The sequence below is a fragment of the Seriola lalandi genome, unplaced genomic scaffold (genome assembly GCF_002814215.2).
Source record: "Seriola lalandi dorsalis isolate HSWRI2012SDOR001 ecotype SW California unplaced genomic scaffold, Sedor1 jcf7180002054581, whole genome shotgun sequence".
Taxonomy (NCBI): domain Eukaryota; kingdom Metazoa; phylum Chordata; class Actinopteri; order Carangiformes; family Carangidae; genus Seriola; species Seriola lalandi.
This window is the reverse complement of record NW_019525134.1, coordinates 1,673,769-1,700,374: the sequence shown is the minus strand read 5'-3', so window position 1 is coordinate 1,700,374 and position 26,606 is coordinate 1,673,769. Positions and strand designations below refer to the sequence as shown.

At 41.7% G+C, this 26,606-nt stretch overlaps 2 protein-coding genes across 2 annotated transcripts in view; one reads left to right on the top strand and one right to left on the bottom strand.

The window, feature by feature from the left end:
* Nucleotides 1-1,551: 1,551 nt before the first annotated feature.
* ammecr1 (AMMECR nuclear protein 1) lies at nt 1,552-17,397 on the top strand. The gene is made up of 6 exons (XM_023418191.2): nt 1,552-3,095; nt 8,658-8,768; nt 9,894-10,008; nt 10,425-10,515; nt 10,636-10,732; nt 12,222-17,397. Exons 1-6 carry the CDS (start codon nt 2,620-2,622, stop codon nt 12,334-12,336), a joined length of 1,005 nt encoding a protein of 334 aa, XP_023273959.1. The 5' UTR covers nt 1,552-2,619; the 3' UTR covers nt 12,337-17,397.
* A 2,692-nt stretch (nt 17,398-20,089) lies between these two features.
* Nucleotides 20,090-26,606, bottom strand: part of tmem164 (transmembrane protein 164) — an 18,471-nt gene continuing 11,954 nt past the window's right edge. The window contains exons 3-6 of the mRNA XM_023418368.2: nt 26,073-26,139; nt 24,319-24,397; nt 22,191-22,291; nt 20,090-21,523 (exon numbers count right to left, since the gene is read on the bottom strand). Of these exons, the coding sequence (XP_023274136.1) occupies nt 21,317-21,523; nt 22,191-22,291; nt 24,319-24,397; nt 26,073-26,139 (454 nt within the window). The 3' untranslated portion in view covers nt 20,090-21,316. The remainder of the gene's footprint in view (nt 21,524-22,190; nt 22,292-24,318; nt 24,398-26,072; nt 26,140-26,606) is intronic.

Sequence of the window (26,606 nt, the reverse complement as noted above, 5' to 3'; positions counted from 1 at the left end):
TCGTCTGAATCATGTGAAATCAGTCACCGTGTCAAATTTTGTACGAGCATGTTTTCATTGTTTTTCCAAGAATATTAAACAGATTATAGGAGGAGTCATTCATTCAGGAGAAAGATGGTTTCAGGCTGCACTCAAACCCTTGCTTTAACTTAAGTTATTTAGCCTAATGTGCACTTTAGTCTGCCCAAGGAGGTCTGTTACCAGGAAAATGCAGGCAAATGCTCAGTCAATATCCACTAAAGCCAACAATAATTAGTTGTACATTTTAAAACAGGCTTGAAGACTTTTGCTGAGTCAGTCATGAGGCACTTTATGTGAGGGGTGTCTGTGGGCTACAGTTTACTGCCTTGGCCCAGATGATAATCTCAAATATGCCTGGGCTTGACAGCAAATGCGGGTAAAGACAAAGCCGGTGGACAGTGAGTGCACATTAACCTGAAGATGCATTTAATACAAGCACGAGCTACACTGCAATATCGCAGACATTTACGTCAGTTTCACTGGCACTGGTCCTGTTCTAGGGAATCAGAACCACACATAAAGAAAATAGCACTGGTAATATTACAGTCTACTTTCAACTTCATCACACTGTTCTCTAATGTCAGCCAGGCTTTAAATACTGAGCGCCACAGAGTATTTTCCTCTGAGATCATTTTTTCTGGAGGTTTGAAGTCTGATGATTTTTTGGACACTGTAAACTGTCTGGGCCTGAGTTTTAAATTTGGTAATTTGGACCATAAACCTTGGAGAATGATTCTCCTGGAAAGTATGGAAAACAAATGTCACAATCTGTATTATTTCAGCAGCCAGCCTTATATTGCTTCACATTATGTGCAGTAGCCTGGAAGATTTCACAAAGTCCCAGGTATTTTGAGTGGGAGGGGACAGAAGTGCCATTAAATTAATTTCAGAATTTCAATGTGTAGATATTTGATTTAACATCCAGAGATGAAGATCTCCTGTCCCCACCCACCCAGGCGATATTTACCTCTGTCCGGCAGAGAGTGTTTTCATTTTCCAGCACACTCAACCCTGCATCATGAGTCTGGGCAGCGTCATCCTCAGCTGATCCTATGATGTGTATTAATCACTGACATTTAGACAATGCTCACTGCTCTCTTCACTCATTCATTTACTTGTGTAGCCCACCAAAAGGCAGGGGTGCTGGGGGGGTGGTAGGAGAATGATTCAGGGGGGGACTGGACTGGGTATTTGTGACAGGATTATATTTAATGTTTCAGGGCTCCATGAGTTTACCAGCAGCCTTAGCACATACAACTAAAATGACAACTTAGTCAGAGGAGCTGTCAACTTTATCTCACCCCACAGAGATGTTTGCTTCAAGGATACGTCACCAAAACACAGGAAATCATTTCACATTACAGCTGTACAGCAAATAGCCCCAGAAAAAGACCAATCAGGTCCTATGTCTTTTATAACTTAGGGATACTTTTCCATGCACGCACGCAAACACACGTCTGAGCGTCATGAGCGCGCATGCTTCTACAGCACCGTGCATTTCTTCTGAATTGCAAATTTGATACCCCCAGAAGCTACGCATAATGTGTAGCGAGTGAGCGCAGCACTTTTTCTGAATCCGGTTCCGGCGTGCCGACGACACCGATGCCCGTGCCCACAGACTGATCACAGGGCTTTTACCCGAACAGCACTGAATGGTAGCAGCAGAGAGACGGGTGCGGAGCGAGGGTTGCCAAACCCGGAGGATTTCTCACGGCTCACGGACTAGAATGCTCTTCTGTATGTATCCTCATGAACGGATGACAACCTCCAAACAAACCGTTACTGAAAACTTTCAGCTCTACATTTGACGCGGGGGTGATATTGAGATTTTAACCAGGTCCAAGAACAGACATCATGCAGGTGCAAACTGTGGCCTAACGGTACTGAAATGACTTGCTCGGCGCTGACGCGGTTCATTGTGCCATGCCAACCCCGCATTGTCAGATGCCATTTTACTCTGCGTTATCCCAGTGTCTGGAATTCCAACATACTGGGCCTGTTGTGTAATTAGAAGTTCGTGAGGCAGTAGCAAACAAGCTGGTGCAATGAGAAGCTACGCTGTCCAAGACATTGTGCGCAATTTCTGCTGAAGCTTATGGGTCCTGCGTACTCAAGCTCCCGGCTTCCACTTGGAGAGGTGTGCTGCGGGGCTACAGCGCACTGGCTGTCGGCTTCACATCTGGACCGCCTGGCTACTGTCATCTGCGGCCTGTTCGGACTGTGTACTCCCTGAACTTGTATGATTAAGGGGAACTGATTGAGATCGCCTCGGATGGTGTCGTGTTAGGGAGACGGGGTGAATATTCGGCCGGGACTTGACGTTATCGGTGATCCACTGGAACACCGTGGTCCAAAGCTGGACTGGCTGACTACTCAAGGAAAAAACGCTTATCCAGCTATGGATTTTGCGTAGCAAAGTCACGCATTTTTAAAGGCAACGCTAGGGTGACATTGCAGTCTTCTCACCACATCGGTTATTTCGTCGTCCGACAAAAAAATAAAAGAGTGAAAGTGGAGTATTGTCCGTCATACGTATCAACGCAGTGGGATTTCTACGTCTGGTCGGCGTTCCCCCCCACCCTTCCCGCGGTGACGGTTATGGGTCGGAAGCGGTGTGTCGGTGCAGATTGTTCCAAGATGGCGGCCGGGTGCTGCGGGGTGAAGAAGCAGAAACTGTCGGGATCGCCCGGGTCGGGGGGTCCCGGCGGGGTGGGGGCGGGAAGCGGGGTGGCAGGAACCGGACATTGTGGCTCGGAGTTGGGGATTGGCTCCTCCGCGACCGTTGCAGCAGCGGCGAACGTGAGCAGAGCCAACGGCCTGGGGGGACCCGGGGGTAACGTTAGTGGCAGCAGTAGTAGTAGTGGTAGCAGCGGCACAAACGCTCTGTCCCCAGCCCCGGCCGGTTACACTTCATCCGGCCTCTCCCCGAATCTCAGCCCGGGACCTGGTTCGGGAAGTGGAGGCAGAAAAATGGTGGTCTCGGCGGAGATGTGCTGCTTCTGTTTTGACGTGCTTTATTGCCATCTGTACGGATACCAACCTCCGAGAACACCCAGGTTTACAAATGATCCCTAGTGAGTATTTTTGTCTTTTGTTGTTTTGCTGCATGTCAAAGCTCATTGGTATCTTCTCTCAACAAATGTGTGCTGCGGTACACCTGATGGCTTCACCCTCAGTTCCTGCTTCACTTTTGAGGGCACTAACTGTCACATCGAAACAACGTTTTACTTATAATGAATTTAAAGCGAAAAACTCGCGACCACAGCTTAATTTGTCCAAGTTGGAATTCGGGCCTTGTCAAAGAGACAGTCTGCACTGGCCTGCAGCTACACTAGCCTAACATTAACACTAAACTGAATCATCTGATATGTAATTACCGCGCTGTGTTACCTATTAGTGAATGATGTACCCTGTCACTTACTGATATCCCTTACTTGACGAAAAAATATTTTACGATAGTGTTTGTCCAACTCGAACAATACTGGCTAACGTTAGCTAAGCCTGTTAGCTTTTAGCTAATACCAGCTAACCACCAACACTTAAAGAAAGGGTGGAACTAGCGAGATAACATCGTTTATTTTTTCGGTTTAACAGCAGCGGGATTGCTTGTCCGGGTAGACATTTTTAAAGCGCCAAATATAAAACATCAAAAGTTAACATTTGTTTTCTTAATCTTTCAAGTTACCCTCAATGAACTCTGGATTGCCACATAATAGGCTTAGCTTTGTTAGCTATGAGCTACATTAGTTTGGTAACGAAGCACTAATAAGCATAAGCAAGTATTCATTAATTTAATGGTAGGTGTATTAAAAGTCTAATATCACGGTCAGGTAGATGTTTGGATTAAAGCAGGTTTTGAATGGTAACGGTGAATGTACTGTGGAATTAAAGGAAACCTAACCGAGTTTGGCATCAACCAACAAAGAAACGGTGGCTCTTGCTAAGTACTTAGCAGTTCTACGAATTCTTTACGGCCAAATATAAAAAATAATTTTTAATTCATATAGGAAACAAACAGTATTTAACCAACTGTAGCACTCACTGAATATTAGGGGTTTTTTTCTCACCAAATTAACCATGAGAGTATTACATTTATATTTTCTGCCCATAACCGCACTCTTGCGCCCTCCACTGAAACATTTTAACATCTCCTTGCACAAACGTTGAAATGCGATAGCATGTCACTGCGGGCGTTTTACGTACATGTTGAGGCTGCAAAGGAATTGTTTACACTTGCAGCCATAGCTGACTCCTCCAGTGTACTGATCTGGAATGGCTGGAAAAGCGTTTGGGCTTAATTGTTTACAAGGACCACGTTTAAATGTCTAAAAATTGCTGTATTGTTGTTTTTAAATGTATCTTTCTACTGTCCTGTGACTAATTAAAGTGTACAATTAAAATGAAAGGCAGTCTTATACTTCAAGACTGGCCATTGATCACAAACACAGATGCATATCAGGGGTTGTAAATGATCCAAGTATGTATTTTTAGATGCAGCTGCAGCACTCCCAACATATTGGATGCTAATCCTTATCTATTATGGGAAAAAAAACCCTCATGATTATTATATATGTATGCAGCAAACAAAATCTCTCCTCCCTCTGCACGAATCTAATCTAAAGTTATTTTTCATTTATATTTGAATTTGTATTGGAAGAGTTTAATTTCTGCTGTTTTTTCTGCTTAAAAACTGCTTTCTGTGCACATGTTGACCTTTGAAAGACAATCCAACATGTTGGAGCCTTAAACAAGTGCACCCTCAGAATCTACCATACTAGCATCTCTCTCTCTCATCTCTATCTGTCACTTAATAATAAATCTGCAGGCCTCAGACAGAGTGGATACAGCCATCTCTACCATAGACTAGCCAAATGTCAGATGATGGAGAAATACAAATCCATCACTCTAACAAACATTCTTCGAGTTACAATATAAATATAGTGTAAATACTAAAATATATTTATATATTGATATTTCATATTGTTGGTATAACACATGTTGGATGGTATTGCTTGTTGTCTGTGTGTTGTTGTTTTTTCCTGTGAAACATTTCAGACATTCCTGATTCCAAACATGGCTGCCTCTTTACACACGTCCACACCCTGTCAGGAATATTTTCCTAGTCCTTTCTAAGAGTATTCTCCTGGTGTTACTGTAGACTAGACTAGCAAGCCAGATCAGTGTGGACATTGATCACACACACAAAAATAATAATCTGGCCTTCCAGTGGAAAAAACTGAGTGTATTTTAGTTTGTCTTAAGTTTAGAATTGTCCTACAAGACCCTTACTCTAAGTCCCAGTCTCAGTGTCCACACTAAGTGTTAAACCTTCACAAACATGAAGTGACATCACCTTTGTAATCAGGGCAAATCCCTAATCAAGAATGGAACAGCCTTTTGTCAAATCCCATTTTACCTGGGCTAATGTCTGAGAATAGTAAAGTACGAGGCTCATATTTTATATTTAGTTTAATAAAACTGAGTGGCTCCTGCTTTCTTTCTGAATAATGCAACAGTAGTTTACATATTACTAATGTTTTGCTTTTTTAGAACACTGTAAATTGTGGCTAATTTCCATCGGCAAAGACTGCATATTGACATATGAAAAGTGTTCATGAGGGGTTTAGAAAGTCTGAGTTGTACACAAAGGCAGCTCCTGTTCTCTTCCTCCATTTACAATAGATGACAATTTATTGACACTAAGCTTGTATGTGTCAGGTTCATTTGGAGGAGAAAAAAAACCCACATAAAATCAACAAAATTACTAATCTAAACATGACATTTAAACTTCCCATCTCCCTTAGAGAAAAAAAATCCCATTTGAATTGATCTTAAGTCTGTCAGTCCTAAAGGGTGAACACTGGGATTGTGCCTAACCTTCACCACATGAAACCAAGGTCTAAACCCAACCAGCTGGTCATGACTAGGAGTGTAGTAGGCGAATGCCCACCAGTGTGAAAACTCCCATAGGTTTGAAAAACCCATGCTTATGGTCTGTGGTGTCCTCGACACATCCTTCACTCGGGGGCATTGTCAGACTGAATTATTGGAACGCTCAGAACGACCCCAACATCTGACACAGACACAGTGCTCTGCAAAGTTAGCCAGTAAACAACGAAGGTCCTCAGACGGTGACCATTTTGTGATTATTTTTTAGAGACAGTGGTTCTAAAATTTGGCATCAGGCACGTTTTCAAAATGTGCTCTTTATTTTATGAAGTCAGCAGGGTGCTGTATGCCCATTTCAGTTTTGAATCACATTTTTGCTGTCTAGACTGGAGACCAGGTGTCTAGCTTACATATTGTGCGCATTTAGTAAAAACAGCAAGTCTTCTCTAAATGGATGCCCACATGCGGAGGGCTGCAACTCAACATATAATTCTTTGAATCTACAACAATTTGATATAATAATTTTGCTTCATTTTGACTTCAAGAGGACCAATGGACCACAGAACCACGGTGAGCACTGCTGCAGGTACATTAGCATAACTAGTCGGCTAATTGAGCTAGCAAACTTCAATTGACTTGAATGTTTGTATAACAGGATAAGGCTGCTGTAGTTAGTCGGTGGGGTAATACGAAGTGAAATGTGTGTAATGTTAACAGAGATATTATATATCATATAATGCTTAGATTTTGTAACTATACTAAGCTAAAGCAACAACTGAAAGGTAATATTAGGTTTTAAAGGTAATATCTAGCTAGCAAACATGTTAGCTTGTTGAACATACTTATCCATTGTGCTATCAAAATGGTGAACAACATTAGCAATTTTTTCTTTTCTACATTACCTTTTCCCTTCGTTTGAGGACAACACCAGAAGGCACCACCATTTGAAGAAGAAGAAAATGATCCAGGAAAGGTAAAATGAAGCTACGGGATTGTAACCATGCAATATTTTTCCCAGGAACTTCTCAGTAAAACTTGTAAGATAATCTTAGTAGTTTCTCATTGAACTATTGGCACCTGCAGTATTTGCTGTAGCTGTAATGTTTTGTTCCTTTGTAATTTACATTTTTGTTTTAATTATTGGAACTTATTTGAATCGGATCTTGAAACTTTGGTTTTACTTTTGTAAAACAGTTGTTTATTATGTGAAGATGCTAAAAATAAAATTTAAGATTTTATCAAAGAGGAAATGTCTCCTGTTTGTTTTTCTTTGTAAAATTGGATTTTGAAAGCCTTTTTTTAAATTCAAAGAGTATAGGACCAAAAATATTCTCAACGAACCAGTATTTAAATTGAAGTACCAGTAATGTTCTGAAAATGTCTTTCCTCATGATACTTGTTTTTTTGTTTTCTGATTTTTAGCGTAATTTACAGTTTTTCAGTTCTCACAAGTAAAGTGAGAGAGAAACATTTTCACCAAGCTTTGCTGTATTGGTAGCTCCAACAAGAAAGGGGAGAAAAACTTATTACTGATTAAGTTTTGGGGGAAAAGGAAGGTGGAATGCGGAAAATGAGAAATTATAGTAAATATCAATAACAACTGTCATCAGTGTCCTAGTTTCCAAGAGGAGAAAACACTATTATTTTTGTAAAATAATAGGCATCTATTAAAATTACTAAAGAATTCATCAGTAACACAAGTAATGGTGCGAAACTATGAAAGTGTTAGACTGAATTTTCATTTAATTGGTCCTGTTAAAATGGTGCTGGTGCTCATATTAAATAAAATGACGAGTCTGCAGCCATGCAGTGGTATGTGAGAACAAGATGGGCAAGTGTCAATAAGTCAGTAAATCAGATTGACTTTACACAATGAAGATTTAAAGGACATCTGCTGTTTACTTTTGAGCAGCCAGGGTAGAGGCAGCCGTCTGTCAGTGGATCTGTCCAGCCACAGAACTGCCCTGCACCCACCGGTGTCGTCACAGCGCTCACAACACGACAATGTAGTTCGGTGGAAGAAAATACACTGAGGTATAAAAAGACACGTATGGATGCAGTCAGGCTTGATCGAAGCAGCTATGTGGACAGTGTAGGAAACGAGTGAAGTGTTTTTGTTCCATCAGACATGTATGAGAAGGTTGTTGGTCCTTATTTACAAAATACAGCATGGCAGCCATTCCCTGTTGTGCAACAATTTTGGTTCTGATCCACTGTGATTCCTCCCATCCCTGTCACTACACTGAGTGTTGTTCCCTGAAGTGCACTTACGCAAACCCAAATGAAACGCTTCAAACTGTTATCATCATATGCTCTGCTGAAGCACTGGTCCTGTCCTGTTATGCACTATTTAATTGGGTTGTTCATTGTCATTCACACATTTTGTTTATGAATCGGACGAGAGAATTTTTATATCTGACCATGTTTTTCCCTTGGCTAATTTACACAAAGCAGTTTCACTATTTAAAAAAAAAAAAAAAAAAAAAACAGTTGGAAAATCCCAAATAACAACATGAAGAACAAAAAAAAGAATTGATTATCCAGTTATGGGTGGGTCACGAGCAAACGCCTGTTAACTGATCCATCATGGTGTAAGAGACATTACAACAACTCTGGCATACTAGCAAAATTAACCATGTGATGTGTGCTGTTGAACAAGTTTTATACACCACAGACATGTACATCTTCTGTGTGTTATTTAAGTTCAGCTGCTTTAACATGGCCTGTTGTTCTTTCTTGTTTTTCAGCCCGCTGTTTGTCACATGGAAAATAGGCAGAGACAAGCGGTTGAGGGGTTGTATAGGTACATTTTCTGCCATGAATCTGCACTCAGGACTCAGGGAGTACACCCTTACCAGGTGAGCAACAACATGGAGTTAGCCTCAGTGTGACAGAGCATGACTGTGGAAAAATAATGACACGCTAGTAAATTAAAGTGAATGAACTTTATTCATTTTTATTCTGTTTCATTTGTGTAGCTTTCTGTATCTGTCTGTGTGTGTGTGTGTGTGTGTGTGCGTGCGTGCGTGCGTGTTTGTGGGGAGCATGTGTCTGTTTGAGCCCAGATCCTGGTGGTTTAAAGAAAAGTTATTAATGCCCTTATGTTAATTTTATCTACTATAAAAATCTACAAAAAAACAAAATAGAAGCGTCATTCATTGTTCAGGTGTTGAGATAGATGGATCTTGTTGATATACTGTATGTGTAAACACGTTTCTTTAACAGAGTGCACTTTATAATGTGCAAACAACACAATTTATTGATCAAGATGAAAAGCACTGATACAAATAAAATGTACCAATAACCTCATGTGTTATACTGTGACTGTAATGTGTGGATTATTGTGAAGAAGTTTTAATTAATGCAAAATTGTGATTATAAATAGTCCTTGTGTAGTTGTATTGGACAATCTTATACCCTCTCCAGACCAACACAGTGACGGGGGTGAAACCAGCATATGTCATCTTACCGGTGGGTTGAAAGCGGGTTAGAAATCTAAGTTCAGTATTTATGTTACTGTTTTTTAAATATCATGTAACCTGTGACTCCTGCATGTGGAGAAGACTGAAACTAAAACTAAAACATTTGCAGACTTGAGTCTGAGAAAATGTTTAAAAAGACTCTTTTCAAAAGATGGTGTGGAATGTCTTCACTAGCAGTTCTTGACCTGAGGGCAGAAACACCTGACACCTGTCTAATATATGTAAACACACACAGCTCCTTACTGGGAATGTGTACATATACACACATTACAAACAGCCCTGTGGACAGCCGTTATCAGGGCTTGTGCTGCAACCACGCTGACCCCTGAATGTCTTAAGAAATTTAACCTCGGTTTCAAAAAGGGAAGAAAAAAAAAATCGAATTTTCAAATCCCGCACGTAGTAATCCAACTGTGGGGCAGTTTAATACTCGATTGTGACAACGACTTTCTCAGTTTCCTCCCATAATGGTGTTTTTGCTTTGTGCTTTTCTGTCTGCAGTGCCCTTAAAGACAGCCGCTTCCCCCCTATGACAAGGGATGAGCTGCCTCGCCTCTTCTGCTCAGTGTCTCTTCTCACCAACTTTGAAGACGTCGGTGATTACCTTGACTGGGAGGTAAGACGCCCGCTGTGCTGCCGGAGTGGCCCTCGAACACACAATAATATCATTTGCTTTAAGAGTTGTGGTGCCTCGCAGCTGTCTCTCTCCTGCTCAGCAGCTCTCCCACATTTCTTTGAGGTTGATTTTTCTCTGGATGTCTGTAAACAAAATTATTAAAACTGCAACAACAAGTAAATATTTGTATATTCACTTGCATGTAGAACCTCATGTAATACTAACAGATTTTTATGAGTCCACCAGCTGTGTTGTATTAAAGGAACAATTAGGGAAAAAAAAATAAAGCGTTTGGTTGTAAAATGGAGCAGCTCTTCACATTGCCTTAAAGAACAGTTACAACTGAATAGCTTTGCAACAACTTTGCCTTTGTGAGATTTATGGGGTTAAACATTTTCTGTGTGTCTTGATTCTAGGTGGGTGTTCACGGCATTAGGATAGAGTTTTTCAATGAAAAAGGATCAAAGCGCACCGCCACCTACCTACCAGAGGTTGCAAAGGAGCAAGGTAAGATCTTTTTGTGCTGCTAACAGTCCAGCCCATGCTGGTTTCATAAAGAATGTTAATATTAAACTAAATCTGGATGTTCAGAATTGTGTAAAACCCTACATCTCTGTTTTTATCAAGGTTGGGACCACATTCAAACCATAGATTCCTTACTACGAAAGGGAGGTTACAAAGCTCCCATCACAAATGACTTCAGGAAGACCATTAAGTTAACCAGGTAAGATTACACTTATTCTTGGGGAGTTCTACTGCATGTGTGAAAAAGTTGAGTAAAGCCTTTAGTGGCTCCAGAGGGAGCTGCAGGAGAGCTGATCGATTCAGTCTGAAGGTTTAAAAATGGTAGAACTCTGGTGGAGTTGCAAAGAAGTGAGCTCACCAGACCTAATCTCCGCTCGAGGCCAGCAGCTCCTGGAGGCGCTTCTAGTATTAGACAAACACAAGCCAAATCTTTGACTGAACACTCAGCAGTCAAGTTGCATTGTGGGTAATGCAGGAGCCAGGTTTTGATTAAGAAGAAGTAGGTGTGGAATACAAATGTCTCTGGCTCTGCTGCATTGATTTAAATGTTTTAAACTGTCCACAGTGAATCTGATGATGTGCAGTGTTAATTTAGTGAAGAAAAAAACTCTTGAAAATGTTTGTTCTTCTGACTGAGGCTTGCAAAGTCTCCTCTAGTTGTAAACTGTTTGTACAGAGTAACTGCAGGTGCAGACTGACGCTTATCATCAGCCTGGAAACCAGACCAATCAGTGAGCTCATATTTATTCACTGTCAATGATTGGTCTGCCCCCAATTCAGATAGATTTCCATCTGCCCAGAAACTAGTTGACCCAATCATAACCATTTATCTAAAATGGGGCGGGTTTGATGTGATGACTTATACAGGAGCATCACTGAAGCATTTTTGGTAACAACCAAGATGGCTGCTGCTGATGTGAAGACGGTCTGTTGAATCCACTTTCACAACAGCGTTAAACCAACTAGATGGTATATTTTCTATAAAAGAACAACTACTGCACTTACACGGCAGCCTGTTTTCCTTTTACCTGTCGCTCTGCGCTTCATGTCAGCTGTGCCTCAGTTCAGAGGCCGCATCCTTCAGCGGCTGCATTTGAAGACCGATTGTAACTACACTGTCCCATTTCGAAGGCTCCTTCAAATGCGGCCGACAAATGCGTCCCTCTTTTCCAGGGCCACGAAGGATCCAAAAGGTGGATCCTCTGTGGCCGAACATATCCCAAGATTCATTTAACAGCACTGACAGAGAGCCATTTCTAAATCTACGTATTGTGTTTCAGCTCAGTTCAACAGCTAAAGGTACAACTGTTAAAACCATGGGCCTTCAAACCTCAAGTTTTAGAGAAATAAAGTTAGGTGTTGTCAAGGTTGCTAGGCAACAGGAGCACAGTAGCAGCAGGAACAGCTGGTGACGCACAGTGTAAATCCTCCCTGGACCAGACCGTCTGATTTCAGTTCGGCCTTCACGGTCTACGAAGGACCACGCCTTCCTGGACCGTGTCCTCTGAAGGATGCGGCCCCTGAATCGGAAGACAGCTATTGTTCTGATTGGTTGGTCCGCGACCGTTTACAATGTCCCCGTGAAACTGAAAACGAACTGAGAGGTTCCCGCGACGCCAGGCTAGTTCATCGTAGTTTTCGCAACATGAGAGTCAAGCCTTTACCAACACGTCTTTTCTCATTCCTAGGTACCGTAGCGAGAAGATGACAATGGGTTATGCAGAGTACATCGCCCACCGTCAGCACCATCACTACCAGAATGGCATTGGGCACCCTCTACCACCCTACAACCATTATTCCTGACAGCGAGCCGCATGACCAATCATTGGACCTCTCCGCGGACCTTTTCCCAGGAGAGCCAGCCCCCTCCTGGTCTAGCTATTTCTACTACTGTACCATTTTATGATGATAGTTTCCGTTGCCATGCTGGCCGTCTCCCAGACGTTGACATGGCAACGGGTGGCAACGAAGCATCATTTGATTATGGCAAGAAATCCACGTTTCTTTTTCTTTGCCTGTGGTTAAGTTTTTGCAGCATATGTATACCTATATCTATAACCCCCTTCATTCATATTTTTGAAAATTAACAAATAATAGATTTTATTAATCTTGCGTCTTTCAGCAAACCTAATCAGGTGTTTGATTCTGTGGATGGAAGGAAGTCTCTTACAGTAGATTAGTCTCATGCTTATATTGTTTAGGCTTTGCTACAATTTTACATTTAGTAAGAAAATTCTTTTTTCCTTCTTTCTTTCTTTATCCTAATATCCAGACATGTATACCATGTAGCAAGGCAACTGCAGTTCTCAAAGGCTGTGTCGTCTCTATTCTGATTCCTCTCAAAAAAAAAAAAAGATTGACTGTTGAGGTTGTTGGAGCCTTGTAAACTCTTGTAGTGTTGTAGTTGGAACTATTTATTGGGATCTATATACTCCAAAGTATAGATAGTACGATTGTGGTGCCCTTTGACCAGTCTTTGCTGGTTGTGTTTATTGTCTGAGCTCACAATCGTGTGTGTATTTCTGTGTGTGGATATGGACGTTGGTCTGCTACAAGATAAAAAAAAAACCAGTGGAGTAAATTAGAAATTGGATTTCACCTGAAGATTCCCCACAGAGATTTTTGGAAACCTTCCTCCCTCAGTGTTTGTAGTGTTTGTGGTGGTAAACCTTGAACTGCGTTTGTTTGGCTGGAGCTCACAGCTGTGTTCCCTCCTTTCTTTTTTTTGTTGAACTTTTTCAAATTAAAGTAATTGCGGAGGAAGCCATTTTGTCTGAGGATAATATGTCCGCACAGGTGAATTGTTAATTATCTATGTAAAATGGGCTACACGTGGGTCTGTTTCCCTGCATTGGAGCGGGGGGGGGGGGGGGGGGGGGCAGGCGTAACCACAGGTCCTGAGAGAAAGAAAAAAAAAAAAACAAACAGTATGTGCATGAACAATGCTGTCGTTTAAATTTACTGTGTTTGTTGGTTTCTGAGTTTACTGGCAGGGAGTCACTTGACAGGGACATGCTGTAACTACTTAAAGCCATATTCTCTTTTTATTCCACACTTTGTAAGAGTAGTCTGTCGTTTGGCTTGAGGTGTTCGCATTCGGTGCCACTTAACTGGCAACCTCTAATACCGGGGGCCTCCACCCTCTGAATGCAACCTCACACCAGCCAGCCTCAGGCAAGGCTGCATCGCTGAACACGCGGTTTCAGTCATTTGTCGGACGTCTTGTATATTGCCCCCCGTCGTTGTGGAAACATTGTCTTGCCTTTTCAGATTATAGCTAACCATTGTCACTCATCCACCGGAATGCTGTATTAAAATCGTCATTTTGAATGAAGTTACACGACGTGACGCACAAAGGAAGTGAGCTAATTAACATGTTTGTGTCATTTAGAAGCGCATGTCATTGTGCCGCTGCCGTAGTGCAGCCAGTTGATTTAGTTGTTGAAACCGCACCACCACCGTTCTCCTCCTGATAATCTGCTGTTCAGTGAGACCCCGTCGATCTGTGTGTCCACGGCACAGGAAATGTTTTGATTTGTGGTCCGTGTTGTCAGCTGTGTGGCAGCGGGTGAGAGCAAACACAGCAGAATTAGTTAGAGCAGAGTCTCTGCGTGGGGCCTGGAGGCTCACTGTCGAGGTCTGCTGATAAAAAGCCAGGGCTTTGTAAGGACTTAAGAAGCCATTTCCCATCCAAATATTACTTGTTGTGAGTCACATCCACACACACTAGGCTAGTTGGAATCACTTTCCAGAATGTTGTTAAGCTCATCACGTGATCCGCTCATCTTGGGTTCAGTTTTAGTTTTGCTAACTGGAATTTTTGAGAGGTTCTTGTTACTTGACCAACATCTTTCTTCGTAACAGCCTTTACTAACTGACAGGTTATTTTTCTTTATGCAAAATGTCAAGGGCTTTTGGCACTCCATCCACAGTAACCCGAAATGACCCAGATTTCAGTTGTGTTGCCTTAAATTAATGGTTTCATAAATGATGGACCAGTAGGTGATGCTCTGAGTGTTCCTCCGGCCGACTGCCCTGTCCTCGCCCGGTCTTCACACCACAGTGTAAGGGAGGGGCCGAGATGATGTTTCCTAAATCAGATGCCATCAGTACGTAGACATACGGGGGCTCCTGTATGTCTGCATCTCCTGTCGGCTCATGTCTGACCCAGACGCCGGTCCTCACGTCTTTCACTTAAACTAACTCATAAACTAACGCTGGGCGCTGTGGTGTTGTTCCCCTACATGATTAAACCGTGGGAAGACAGTTTCAGGCCTCTTGAGAAATGTATGCTTTCCTGAAGAATTCACTACCACACTACATAAAGACGTTTCAGCGAGGAGCAGTCAGACACTCACTTCCTGGTCCATTTAAAACAGCACAACCTGAATTTTTCTGCTGCAAAACCAAATTGACCATGCTCTTTTACATATATGTCTTTGTATACACATGCAATGTATTTTGTTGCATGTATGTCTGAGTATGAGACCTATGGTTTTATCCATGATATGCTTGATCTATGGCTTAGACACTCTTATTAACCATTAAGAGATTTAAAAGACAAATATGGTGCTATCGGACCTCATATTGGGGTGGTCACAGCTCGTGACTGGTCATGCGGACTCATTGATCATATCATACTTAAAGATGCTACATGTAAGATTTTCTCTGTAGTGCACTGCTGTGAAATGAGTCACGACGGCACATTTTAATACTGAAGTTTGACCGTCGGCGATACAAACAGTAGCCCCAGGAACCTCTGCTTCCGTTAAGTCCGGTGTGGGTGATTGTGGGTGATTGTGGGATCAGTTCCCTATGGGAAAAAAACCAGATCTCCTCCCAGTCCAAGTCCCAGCAGCAACACGTCATCGGGGCTATGGAATGTACTGTTAATGGCCGTTCTAACAATCGACCAGTGGTGTATTAAGAGAAAATCCTACATGTGTTACCTTTACTATCCTTGATATATGCAGATCTGTTCAACAGGTGTTTTTTTTTCCTACCAGTGCAAGTCAACACCCCTGCAGGTTTGAAAGGACAAGAAGTCACACGTTAACCTCCTCTCCCCCCGATTACCCCCGACACTGTGGCCCAACCTCATGGCCTAGTTCGTCAAGGTGTGTTGTGTGTCGTTCAGTAGATAGTGGCAGTAGTGGTGGTCGTCGCCTCTCCTGGAAGATCGGATGCTGCCGTTTGCGAGCACATCCTCCGTTTTCCTTCTAGCTGCTGAATCGTTTGACCTCCTGTAAGGGCAAAGTTTGATTTGTCGAGTAGTGAAAGGTTCCTGTTGTCGAGGTTCTCACAGCCTCTCTTAAACTGTGTCGAAGGTAAGCATCTCCTCTAATGGGACGCAGAGTTCATGTTTTACGTAGAACATGCAGAATATAGTCCTGGTTCTGTACTGATTAACTGTTTTAAAGCATTGATACCTCATGGGACATTATGGAACGACATTCGTAGTTTGTTGTAGCAGATTGTGTTTTGGTTCCATACCAGGGTTAGAGTTCAGCCTCAGCATTCCTTGTGTGGTCATTCTCATATTTCGTAGGAATGCTCAAGCTCATGTTACCTTCGTATGTCTGACTGAACCAAAGATGCCAGCGGCCATGCCCAAATGCTGCTCTTCAGGCCTGGCTTCCTGTCCTTCCAAAAACACCCCTGCAATTGACAAAATGTTCTTTATGTCTTTTTTTTTTTTGTGTGTGCGATTTCTCAACTGTCTTGACTTATGAAGCAACCCAGTGTTTCAATGAGTTTACATTGACTCTGTCTCTGAAGCCGTACGTGGCATCAAGGATGGTTCAAACTGGTTGCAAATTGTTGTTACTTATTTTGTTTATTATTATTATTATTATTATTATTATTATTATTATTATTGCTATAATTTACAAAAATGAAAATCCCATGGTGTGCCTCCTAGCTTTATGGGTTTATAAATGTTTTTTTCCCTAAAGACCAGCAGTTATACTTTGTATAAAAGATGGATTTTTCCTTATTTTTTATGCCATTAAAGATGAAAAAAGCCTGTTTTCTTTACTCTGGACCCAGTAGCTGCACTGGTATACAATCGCACTGATAGATGAATTTAAAGAAAAAGAAAAAAAAAAAAAAAAAAAAAAAGGATAAATGAATCAATAATAATAATGATAATGACAAATGAAATAAGAACTACAATAAACTTGTGTTTGAGACTTTTATTAAAAAATGATTTAAAAAAGCAAATAAAAAAAGAAAATGACTGTTTTTGTACATCAAAATAAATTCTTTTCAAAAGAATATTTTGGATCTAGTTTCAAAATTATTTTAGTGGTTTTCTATGTTCTGAATTTTTGAGACACTGACTTCTAAGACGTGTCACTGTACAAAATGACTTTTTTCTGTTGCAGTGGCCTGATGGGCTGGGAGGGTTGCCTGGTGTAACTCCTCATACCAACTTTTATTTCTTTTCCTTTCGATTTTTGGATCTTTTTTTTTTCCTCTGCTTTAGTAACTTGAAAAATGTTGATGGAATAATATGAACTGGGAACTTCAAATCCATCCCCTGTAGAGCTAGACCCTTCCTCTTTTCCTATTGAATTGCTGTTAGTGTGACGAGACTTGAAACGGGCATTTATTATGATAGTATGACTCCAAAAGAAAAAAACACAAAAATAAAGAAACAAAAAAAAAACTAAACAAAAGAAAAAAAAAAAGAAATTTGCAAAAAAAAATTGCAAAAGAAAAGTGGGGAGGGTTGAAAGAATATATATAGATGGGTTATCTGAGTATGTAAGCAATGGCTGTGAAGATGTAGTTTTAAACATTGTTATTACCTTTTAAATCATTTATTCAATAAAAAATACAAAATCAACTGAAAAGAGAAAATGTGTCACTCTATTTTCTTTCAGCACACACACACTGATGAAACACTCAGAACAAACAGTTTGTCATTTCAACATTTGAAACAAAAGTGTCACATTCAGATCCTGACGACTCCAACACCAAATCAATACCATCAATTGATTAGTGATAGTTCCTCTGGTCAGTTACAACTCACACCTGCTTGATGAATGCTCACTTCTGTGTCAACACTGAAGCCTTGATCAGTCTGCTGCAAGTGGTCAGGTGCAGTTACACCGCATGACCTCATTATATATGTCCCCATGCATACATATGCTTTGTATATAAATACATATATACAATAGCACAAGACAAAGTGTTCATCTGGTTTGGTGGAGGAGGTCGACCCCTGTACGTGTTCTGTCCTGGTTCTCTGAGCGCTGAACTCATTGTCAACAGTTTTCACTGAAAGAACATTTCATTAAAGAAGCTCGTATGAAAACTGTGTTTTCCCCGATCGCCTGTACATCGTTTCTGGGACTAAATTTTGTTCATACCTGTGATTTTGGATTCGCTGCAGAGACATCAGAGACAAAACCTGGACTAAAAAACCAAATAGAGCAACAGACCATCTGTCGAGGTATCATCAGAAATAATTGGCAAAATATATGAACTGATAATGTGCCACTAGTGAATCGGTGCTTTTCCACCATTATGTGAAAGAACATCAGGCGTCACGTGCGGACTGGATCATACAGGAACACGTCACTGTGTTTTCACCATCACCAGTTTCACCGTCTTGTATTCTTGTGTTTGGTAACAAACCCGAACACCGACCTGCACATGTGGTTAGTGTGTGTCTGTGAGCAGGAGACGGATCCTCACATGCCTCTGCAGCAAGTCGAGAGAAGTCTGGGCAGGTGTATCTGAAAATACTTTGCTGCTGGTTACATGATATTGAGTCTCGCAGATAGCTGAGTGGGTCTGTGTGTAGCCAGTAGTATCCACGTGTCTGAATAAATGACACTGAGGATGAGTGCAGTTCAAACTAATTTCTCTTTATTTCATCAGGGTTGTATTTAGTTTCCTGTCTTGTTACTACTCTTACCACTTTTCAGTTCCTCCAGCGGTGATTATTTTTGTGCTGACCAAGAACTAATTGTACATCAAGTGAAAAGACACTTTTCTATTGCCTTTGCCTGACATTGAAATAATTTAAGCACTTTAAAAGAGGCGCAGCATGTTTTAACACTTCCTCCACCGTCGTCACCTCCGGCCTCTTTGCAGCCTGTGTGGTCATTTCAGGTCGAGTTTCTCTCTCTTGTCTGTAACGATGAGCTGCTGAAAAGCTTCTTCAGCTCTCACTTCAGTCGATATGCTGCACTTAAAGCTTTTCACCCCGTCTGACCTTTCAGAGAACAGTGAGGCGTACGTACAGTAGGAAAGCCTGAGCCTGTGAGTCAGGCAGCAGCTCAGCATCAGAGGCATTCCTGCGGAGCGATGAGAAGCTCTGGTATTTAAGGAGAAGCTCAGCATTTGGGGTAATTTGTTTGATGAGAAGATGCCACGAGCCAGCAGCTGGTTAGCTTAGCATAAAGACATAAAGAGCAACAGCTCGCCTGGCTCTGTTCAGAGTTAATAAAGTCCACCAACAAGCAGCTCTAAAGCTCACTCATCATTCCCTCTCCCATGTCAGCACTCCTCACTGTATCTGCACAAACTCCCATCGTGTCCACACATATTTCACTAAAGACGTTTCTCACTGTGTTGATTCATTTCTCCTCTGACTCACGAAAACACTTCAGTCTCTCTGTCACTGTGACACTGTCCTGCAGCATCAGGGTGATCAACCAAATCACTTGAAACCCTCTTCAAATATGCACACAGACACACACACACTGTATGTAATGTGAATTTACTGTACTGTAATTCTTCAGTGCATGGGTCCATGTTCATCATCTGCCTCTCCGCAGTCACGGCTTTCACACATTTTCTCAAAACTCTACACACAAAATGCAAAGTGCCACAAATCTGCTGCAAATGAAAATATCATACAGTAAAAACATCTAAAAATCACGTATTTGCATCAAATGTCAAACTCTCTCTTGCATTTTAGTGAATTATTGGATAAACCATGTTCTAAATCTAAAACTCCTGTTTTCCACAGGCGTCTATACATTTATAAAGTGACAGTACAGTGAACGCTAATGCAATGTTGAATCAGAATATAGTAATTTACTACTTTACGTTACTGTTGTAACTGCAGCAGTTTGTGTCTGAACAGTTTTATTCTATATTTTCTGCAGTTGTCTTTTTCTAAAGTCAGCCAGGTTTTTATTAAAGTATCAAACATTTGGCGTCTAAGTCTGAAGCTCTGGTAAAAAGGTTTAATTCATTAGTGACAACGTTGAAGTGATTGACTGACTGGATGTTTCTACATGTGAACAAGGTTTTAGGGGCTTTTGCTGTGTTATGAGAAATGCATTAAGAGTTGCGAGAGTATCAATATTCTCATTTAACTCCATGCAAAAAAGTGGGTAAGTCATATTTACTAAAAAGTTAAGTGTGCAGAGTCACTTGCAGAGCTGTGAGGGCCGTTCACCGAGTTAATGGAAACATGTTGTAAAAAGTAATAAATAATTAATGTGCACAAACTCAAACTCCCAAGGTAAGTATGGCAACACATAAATAATATACCTAAATATTCCCTGAGCAGTTAGAAATAATACATGTGAACTTTGGTCAACATCACTTTTATTGTCAATACAGCACATAGACTCAAACCAATAGAAATACAAAAGTTTCTTATCCCTTCTTTACAGTGAAATACAGTATAATATGCTACAGTAATAAACACGTCCCTCATACTTGAAATGTTATATACCCAGACTGACATGTTCCAATTATCAATCTAATAATTAATACTTTCTTTTGCATGGACAGTCAATAAGCGACTCGAAGTGACTTCATGCAGATCATCTGATGCATTTTTTTCCTTGTATGAAACGGAGGTTGTGACTCGTGGAGGTGGTGGAGTGACTTCAGGGCGTCTCTGTATTCAAGTGTCATTAAGCATGAATCCAGCCCAGATACATTTTGTCAAGATGTTTTCTGTCTCGACAAACGTCACATTCATCGATACGACTCGCTGAAGTCTAAACCCCTCTGACTGTGCTCCAATATCACCGTAACACAACAGAAAAAACTTTCCCTCCTTGGCAGAGGTGATAACAACATCCCAGTGTAGATCCACGAATCCTCACTCATCACTCGGCATGTAAGACATCCTCACGTCCCCTGATTATCACAACTGGAATGATGGGAACTGGAGACAGAGAGAGGCCACTGACAATGATGCTTTATAACCTGTACACGTGGGTAATGGAGTGAGGACAGAGAGACGCCATAAATAAATGTCTTTTTTTCAGTCATGACAACACTGAGAGGTGATCAAAGAAAAACAAAAACCTCCAACTAAACAAGCAATAACTTTTACAACAGCTCACATTCACAATCTGCTGGAGACAAATAAAATGGCAGCTTTACCCACTAACATAGATCTATCATGACAACCACGTAAAGAACTGAGAGTGTAACAACTGCAGATCAGTAGTGACATTTCAGCGACTCGTTTTTCTGTCTTTAAAACAGTTACGAAAAGGCAGCTTGAGAAATCACCCACAAATCCACTTACATTGTTTTCCCACCAAAGGCCAGCTCCCCTGACTGCTGCTAACTACCAGCCTTCAAATGCCTATTACGTCTGTGCATGCAAGTATGTATGCAAGCCAAATACAACACTAAAAGAATGACACATTGACTCACTGGCCCTGAAATGCTGACGTGTTTCAGTAAAACAGATGGTAAGTCTTAAAAGATGCATTAAAATGTTGCTTTAAAAAAAATTTCTGCGCGGTAATAGCAGGCGTTTAGAGAGAGCGGCTCGGTGCGACTTCCTGGGCATTCAGTCAACTTTCTTGCTGCGCAGTCGGAGAGTGTCCAGCAGGTTTCTGCAGACGGAGCCGGTGTGTTGAGACAGGAGTGTGAGGAGCTTCCCGTGGATGAGGGTCAGCAGGGTCTGGTGGCCCGTGGCCCAGACCCGGTACCAAGGCCCGTAGAAGGGATCGGACACGGCCGGGCACAGCATGTTGTTCAGGTTGACCTCAGTCGCCTGGAGACAGACAGGCTAATCAGAACAAGTACTACCCAGCTGGACCATGAGTTCACTGTATTCATTTTTATAATCATTCATTTCTGCTCTAAAATAAACTCACCTGACTGAGTTCAGTCTGTAAATCTTTAATATCCTTATTCATTAACTGCAGAAATGACTTTAAGAATTGTATAACACTGGATCATATATCAATGTACTCCTGCTGACCACACCTCTGTGTGTGAATAAGCTACTGGTGATGATGGTGTGATCCCTTCACTCGTGTACTTTGCATAGTGAAGTGTCAGGTAACGCCCAGCAGGGGGCAGCCGGGCACAGCATGTTGTTCAGGTTGACCTCAGTCGCCTGGAGACAGACAGGCTAATCAGAACAAGTACTACCCAGCTGGACCATGAGTTCACTGTATTCATTTTTATAATCATTCATTTCTGCTCTAAAATAAACTCACCTGACTGAGTTCAGTCTGTAAATCTTTAATATCCTTATTCATTAACTGCAGAAATGACTTTAAGAATTGTATAACACTGGATCATATATCAATGTACTCCTGCTGACCACACCTCTGTGTGTGAATAAGCTACTGGTGATGATGGTGTGATCCCTTCACTCGTGTACTTTGCATAGTGAAGTGTCAGGTAACGCCCAGCAGGGGGCTCCATCTTACCAGGCCAAGGACTTGCAGGAAGAGGAAGTGATAGAGGAAGAGGATGCCGGTGGAGAGCAGCGCCCACCACATGTCCCCGAGAGGTTCAGGCTTGTAAACACCTGCAAAAACAAACACCCGTAAAACACCTGGGGGGGGGGGTTTAAACAAAGTCTCAATTTAACCTGAACTCTGAGTTGATGAAACCTGAGCTGGGAAACTCTGAATTTCTTGGTTCCTGATCAGAGTTCGTTCAGTAAACTCTGAGTATGATCATCAACAGGCCTCCGATACTATGAATCACCATGACAACGGGTAAATAGGGAGCAGAGCCTCCATTTTAATCCAGTGGAGCCAGAAAGATTAAAGTGAAACAATAAATTTATCTTTAAAACACAGCAGCAGCGGTGAAAGAGAAAAGAGTCATGAAGTAACACGACGACACGTTGCTCAGTAAATGTTTAAAAACATTATTCAGCTGCGACCTGACGGGGACAAAGAACAACGTGTAAATCACACAGATATGAAATAAGTTTATTTATAGAGCTGCGACTGTGATCTCAGTCTGACCCAGTTTTGATTTGAAAAAGCACGTAGGTAAAAACTGAGACAACTGAACAACATGTACTACATTTTCACATAGTGACTGAAATGCTGTTACAACCAGGGGTGGACAGAAACAAAGTCCTTTTACTTGAGTATATTTATTTTAGAAACTAAAAGACAAATATTGTCCTTTTGACTACATTTTTATGAAGAACTCTTATTTTGAAGCAGCTTTTAATCAGTGGAAAGGATTTTCTTTTATTTTGAAAATGTGATAGATCATACACTGCGACTTCACCAATCACAGCCAACTCCTCCACTGTCAGCCATGTTTGAAGCTGTCAGCGTCCTAACGATGGAGATGTTAGATAAAGAGGAGGCAGAAGACTCTTCAGAGACCTCGGTCTGATCTGAGGTCTGAGTTTCAAGGTTTAAAGAAAGATTCATGTAGTTTGAAACCACGACGACACTTCCAGGAGCAGGGCCAGGATCTATAGTCTGAAGTAATGGAGCTGTGTAGTTTGTCCACCTCTGGTTGGAACAGGTTCAGACCACCTGCAGCCTGAACTCAGAACTTTAAACTACATTTAGTCCAGTTTTAAAATCACCTTCACTCAGAAACATCACATAATCTACACTGGTATTTGAACTGATGACAATGTTCCAGGAGAGATTATTCCTTATAGACGTGTCTGAAGATTCAGGCTGATTATTTTTTATTGACAGTGATTACATACGGTGAATGTTTCAGAGCAGACTGATTATGATCCGACAGTAGTCTCAACGTCCACAGAGAGTCTGTGTTATAAAGACAGAGGACAGAGACGTCTGTGTGTCCTTCATAAGAGAGGTGGGGTTAGTAAAGTTGGGCCTTGGGTAACAAACTATTGACCAACCGACATGTACAACTTCCGCAAATTAATGAGTTACCATGGTAACTGAGCCAGTTACCGTGACCTCATCACCCACTTCCGAGAAGATTCTCCTGAACCGGTTTTAAAGAGAGATGTCTCATCTGTTCCAGCTGTTTTTACTTCGTACAGATGAAATACTAAAGAACCAAGTTCTGCCTCCACCCAGTGTTCCCTGTCGGAACAGAGGAAACAGTGTGTGACCACAGCAGAACCAGTAACAGGACGTGGTGTCAAACTGGCTTTTCCTGTTTCCTCACAGTAATGTTAGCGCAGAGGAAACATCAAACACGCTCCCACTAGATCAGTTTAACTGGGACAACACGTTTCCTTTGTTGGCCTCCAGTGTCACATGACTGATGAACAATGGTGCAGAGGTTCGATTCTCTCTCTCTCCTATCACACACCGAACCTGTGAAATGAGACCGGTAACTCACCTGTCCCTGTGTTTACACTCTGTCTTGTTCATAGTTTAAAGCTTCTGTGTGTGTATGTGTGTGTGTGTGTGTGTGTGTGTGTGTGTGTGTGTGTTCACAGCTCTACAGTGAAATAAACCACCTCCCAATGTGGTCCGAGTGATCGGATCTCAGGTGTGTCCTCAATGTGTCTTAGGTGTGTTCACACCTGAACTGGTCTGAACTGGTCTGAACTGGTCTGAACAGAGTCATAAACAAAATAAGATCAACACTCACCTCCTTTCCTGAACAGGTAGAGAGGCACCAGGTACAGCATGGAGTGCTGGATGTAGTAGATCTCCTTCTCAAAGGGAAGCTGTGGAGAGAACACACAGATTAAAGATGGCCGCCAGGCAGAGCCGCTCTGCCGCCACGGATCTTGTGCCGACTCTAAGTAGAAATTTAATTTGCTGAGACCTCAGTGTTCTTGTTTGGATGTTTCACTGTTTTTACTGCGAGACAGAGAAGAAGTGTCTGAACATCTGGCGATCACATCTGTATACAGTAGACAGACCAGCACTCAAAGGTGGAGCGGCTGATTTGACTCATCTTCAGAACATTATTGTACTGAGGGAGGGGGTGTGACCTCATGCTAACAGAGAGCGGGAGGTCACCTGGGGTCAGCGGAGCCGTCGGCCTCTTCCACATGTACGAAGAAAATTAAAGGAATGTGCAAAATGAAAATAAGTTAAGAATGAAGTAGTTTAGCATCAGCTCGTTAATGGGCAAATAAACACACACTGCACGACTGGAGATGGTTAATATTAATGGGGTAAATCTAAAATAAAGTCAGGTCAGAGATCAGTGTTTTTAATTAATACAAATGATTCTCTGTAAATGTGTACTGTTATTACACTTTAATACACGATGGATAATTTAATGCTTTTTCAAGATTTATGAGGATCTGATGTAAATTGCCTTTTCAGTCAAGTCCCTTTCTTATTAAATGTGATTAGTGTTCAGTGCTCACACTTCTGTTTGTTATATCTGAGTGAAAACTGATTTAAAGCGCGCGCTGACCGACGACATAATGTTCATTGATTTTAAAAAGAGGCTCCTCCTCAGGCCGGACGACTCCCGTCTTAAGATGATGATGAAACAGAGTTGAGGCAGAAAACCTTTAATTTACTGAGGTAAGAATATTTCTGTGGTGAACATTCGATTTTCACGGGGATCGTATTACGACTGGAAAACTTTTTATCCCTCCACGCCGGCGACAGTAAGAGCCGCCATTTTGTTTTCAGGCTGTCCGTCCGTCTCATTCTCACCGACGCGATATCTCAGTAACGCCTTGAAGGAACTTTTCAAATGTGGCACAAACGTTCATTTGAATGGAATAAACTGATTAGACTTTGGTGGTCAAAGGCTAAAGGTCAAGTTCAGTGTGACCTCACAAAACACTTTCTAGCCATTACTCATGACTTCAAAGCAATTATGACAAAGTTTCACACACACGGTTCATATTTTCTCTGACTCAACAGTGACTATAACCTGGAACTAGTCTGAGTGGCAGAGGGATACGACCATGAGGAGGGGGTTCTAGTTTAAAAGTTGAAACTGTCCAAACTTGATTTGATTTAATCAGACTGAATTTGAAGTTTGGGCGTGATCTCCAGCAGCTGGTCCTGGTCTGCAGCTGTTAGCCTTTAAAACAGGCAGCGCTGGTTTCCTTCACTTAAAACAGAAGCTCTACCTCTGTTGCTTTCTGTCTGACATTCTGACTCCTGTATGTTAGAATTTGTTCTTCACATTCACGCTCCAGTACAGACACTAACATTTATTTAGTAGCGTCACGTTCCTGACGCGCAGGAGATGAAAGTCTTTTTAAACACGTCAAAGATTAAACACTTGCTCTCTCGTTGAGCCGTCATGAAAAATGAAATATGTGGATAATGAACAGGAATCCTTGTTAACTTCAGAAACAGAACAAAGGCTCAGCTGTGGATGAGATCAAGGCTTTACTGGAGATATTTCCAGCACTGGTTACTTACCAGTCTGGTGTTGACTACAGGGAACATTAAAGCCAGTAATGCACCATTCAACATGTGGACCTGCAGCCTGAAAACACATGGGACAAACAGAAGCCAGTATTAATAAAATTAAACATCTGATAAACCTCACACGCTCCATCACATCGGTCTCAGGCTACCAGGAAACTCTGTAATTATTGCATTACTGATATATTATCTTGAACTGATTAGAGCCGATAGCAGCTCAGAGCAACAGGTGGAGGACCGAGCAGATTATGTTCTATGTTGATGAAAAAAAAAAAATCGATCAGAGTCCTCCCTGATGCCGTTAGCAGCAGCTGCCTCTCTTTCTTTGGCAGTGTCACTTCCTCTAGTGTGTGTGTGTGTGTGTGTGTGTGTGTGTTCTGTTGTAGGGATGTGACATTTCTATGATCCATCAGGAAATCACACAAAGTTTATGTCATGACATAATCACTATTTCTACATATTCTGTTCTGGCAAAAGCAAGCCTCTGGTTAGCACAGTCATCAGCAGCCCCCCACCCCACCCCACCCC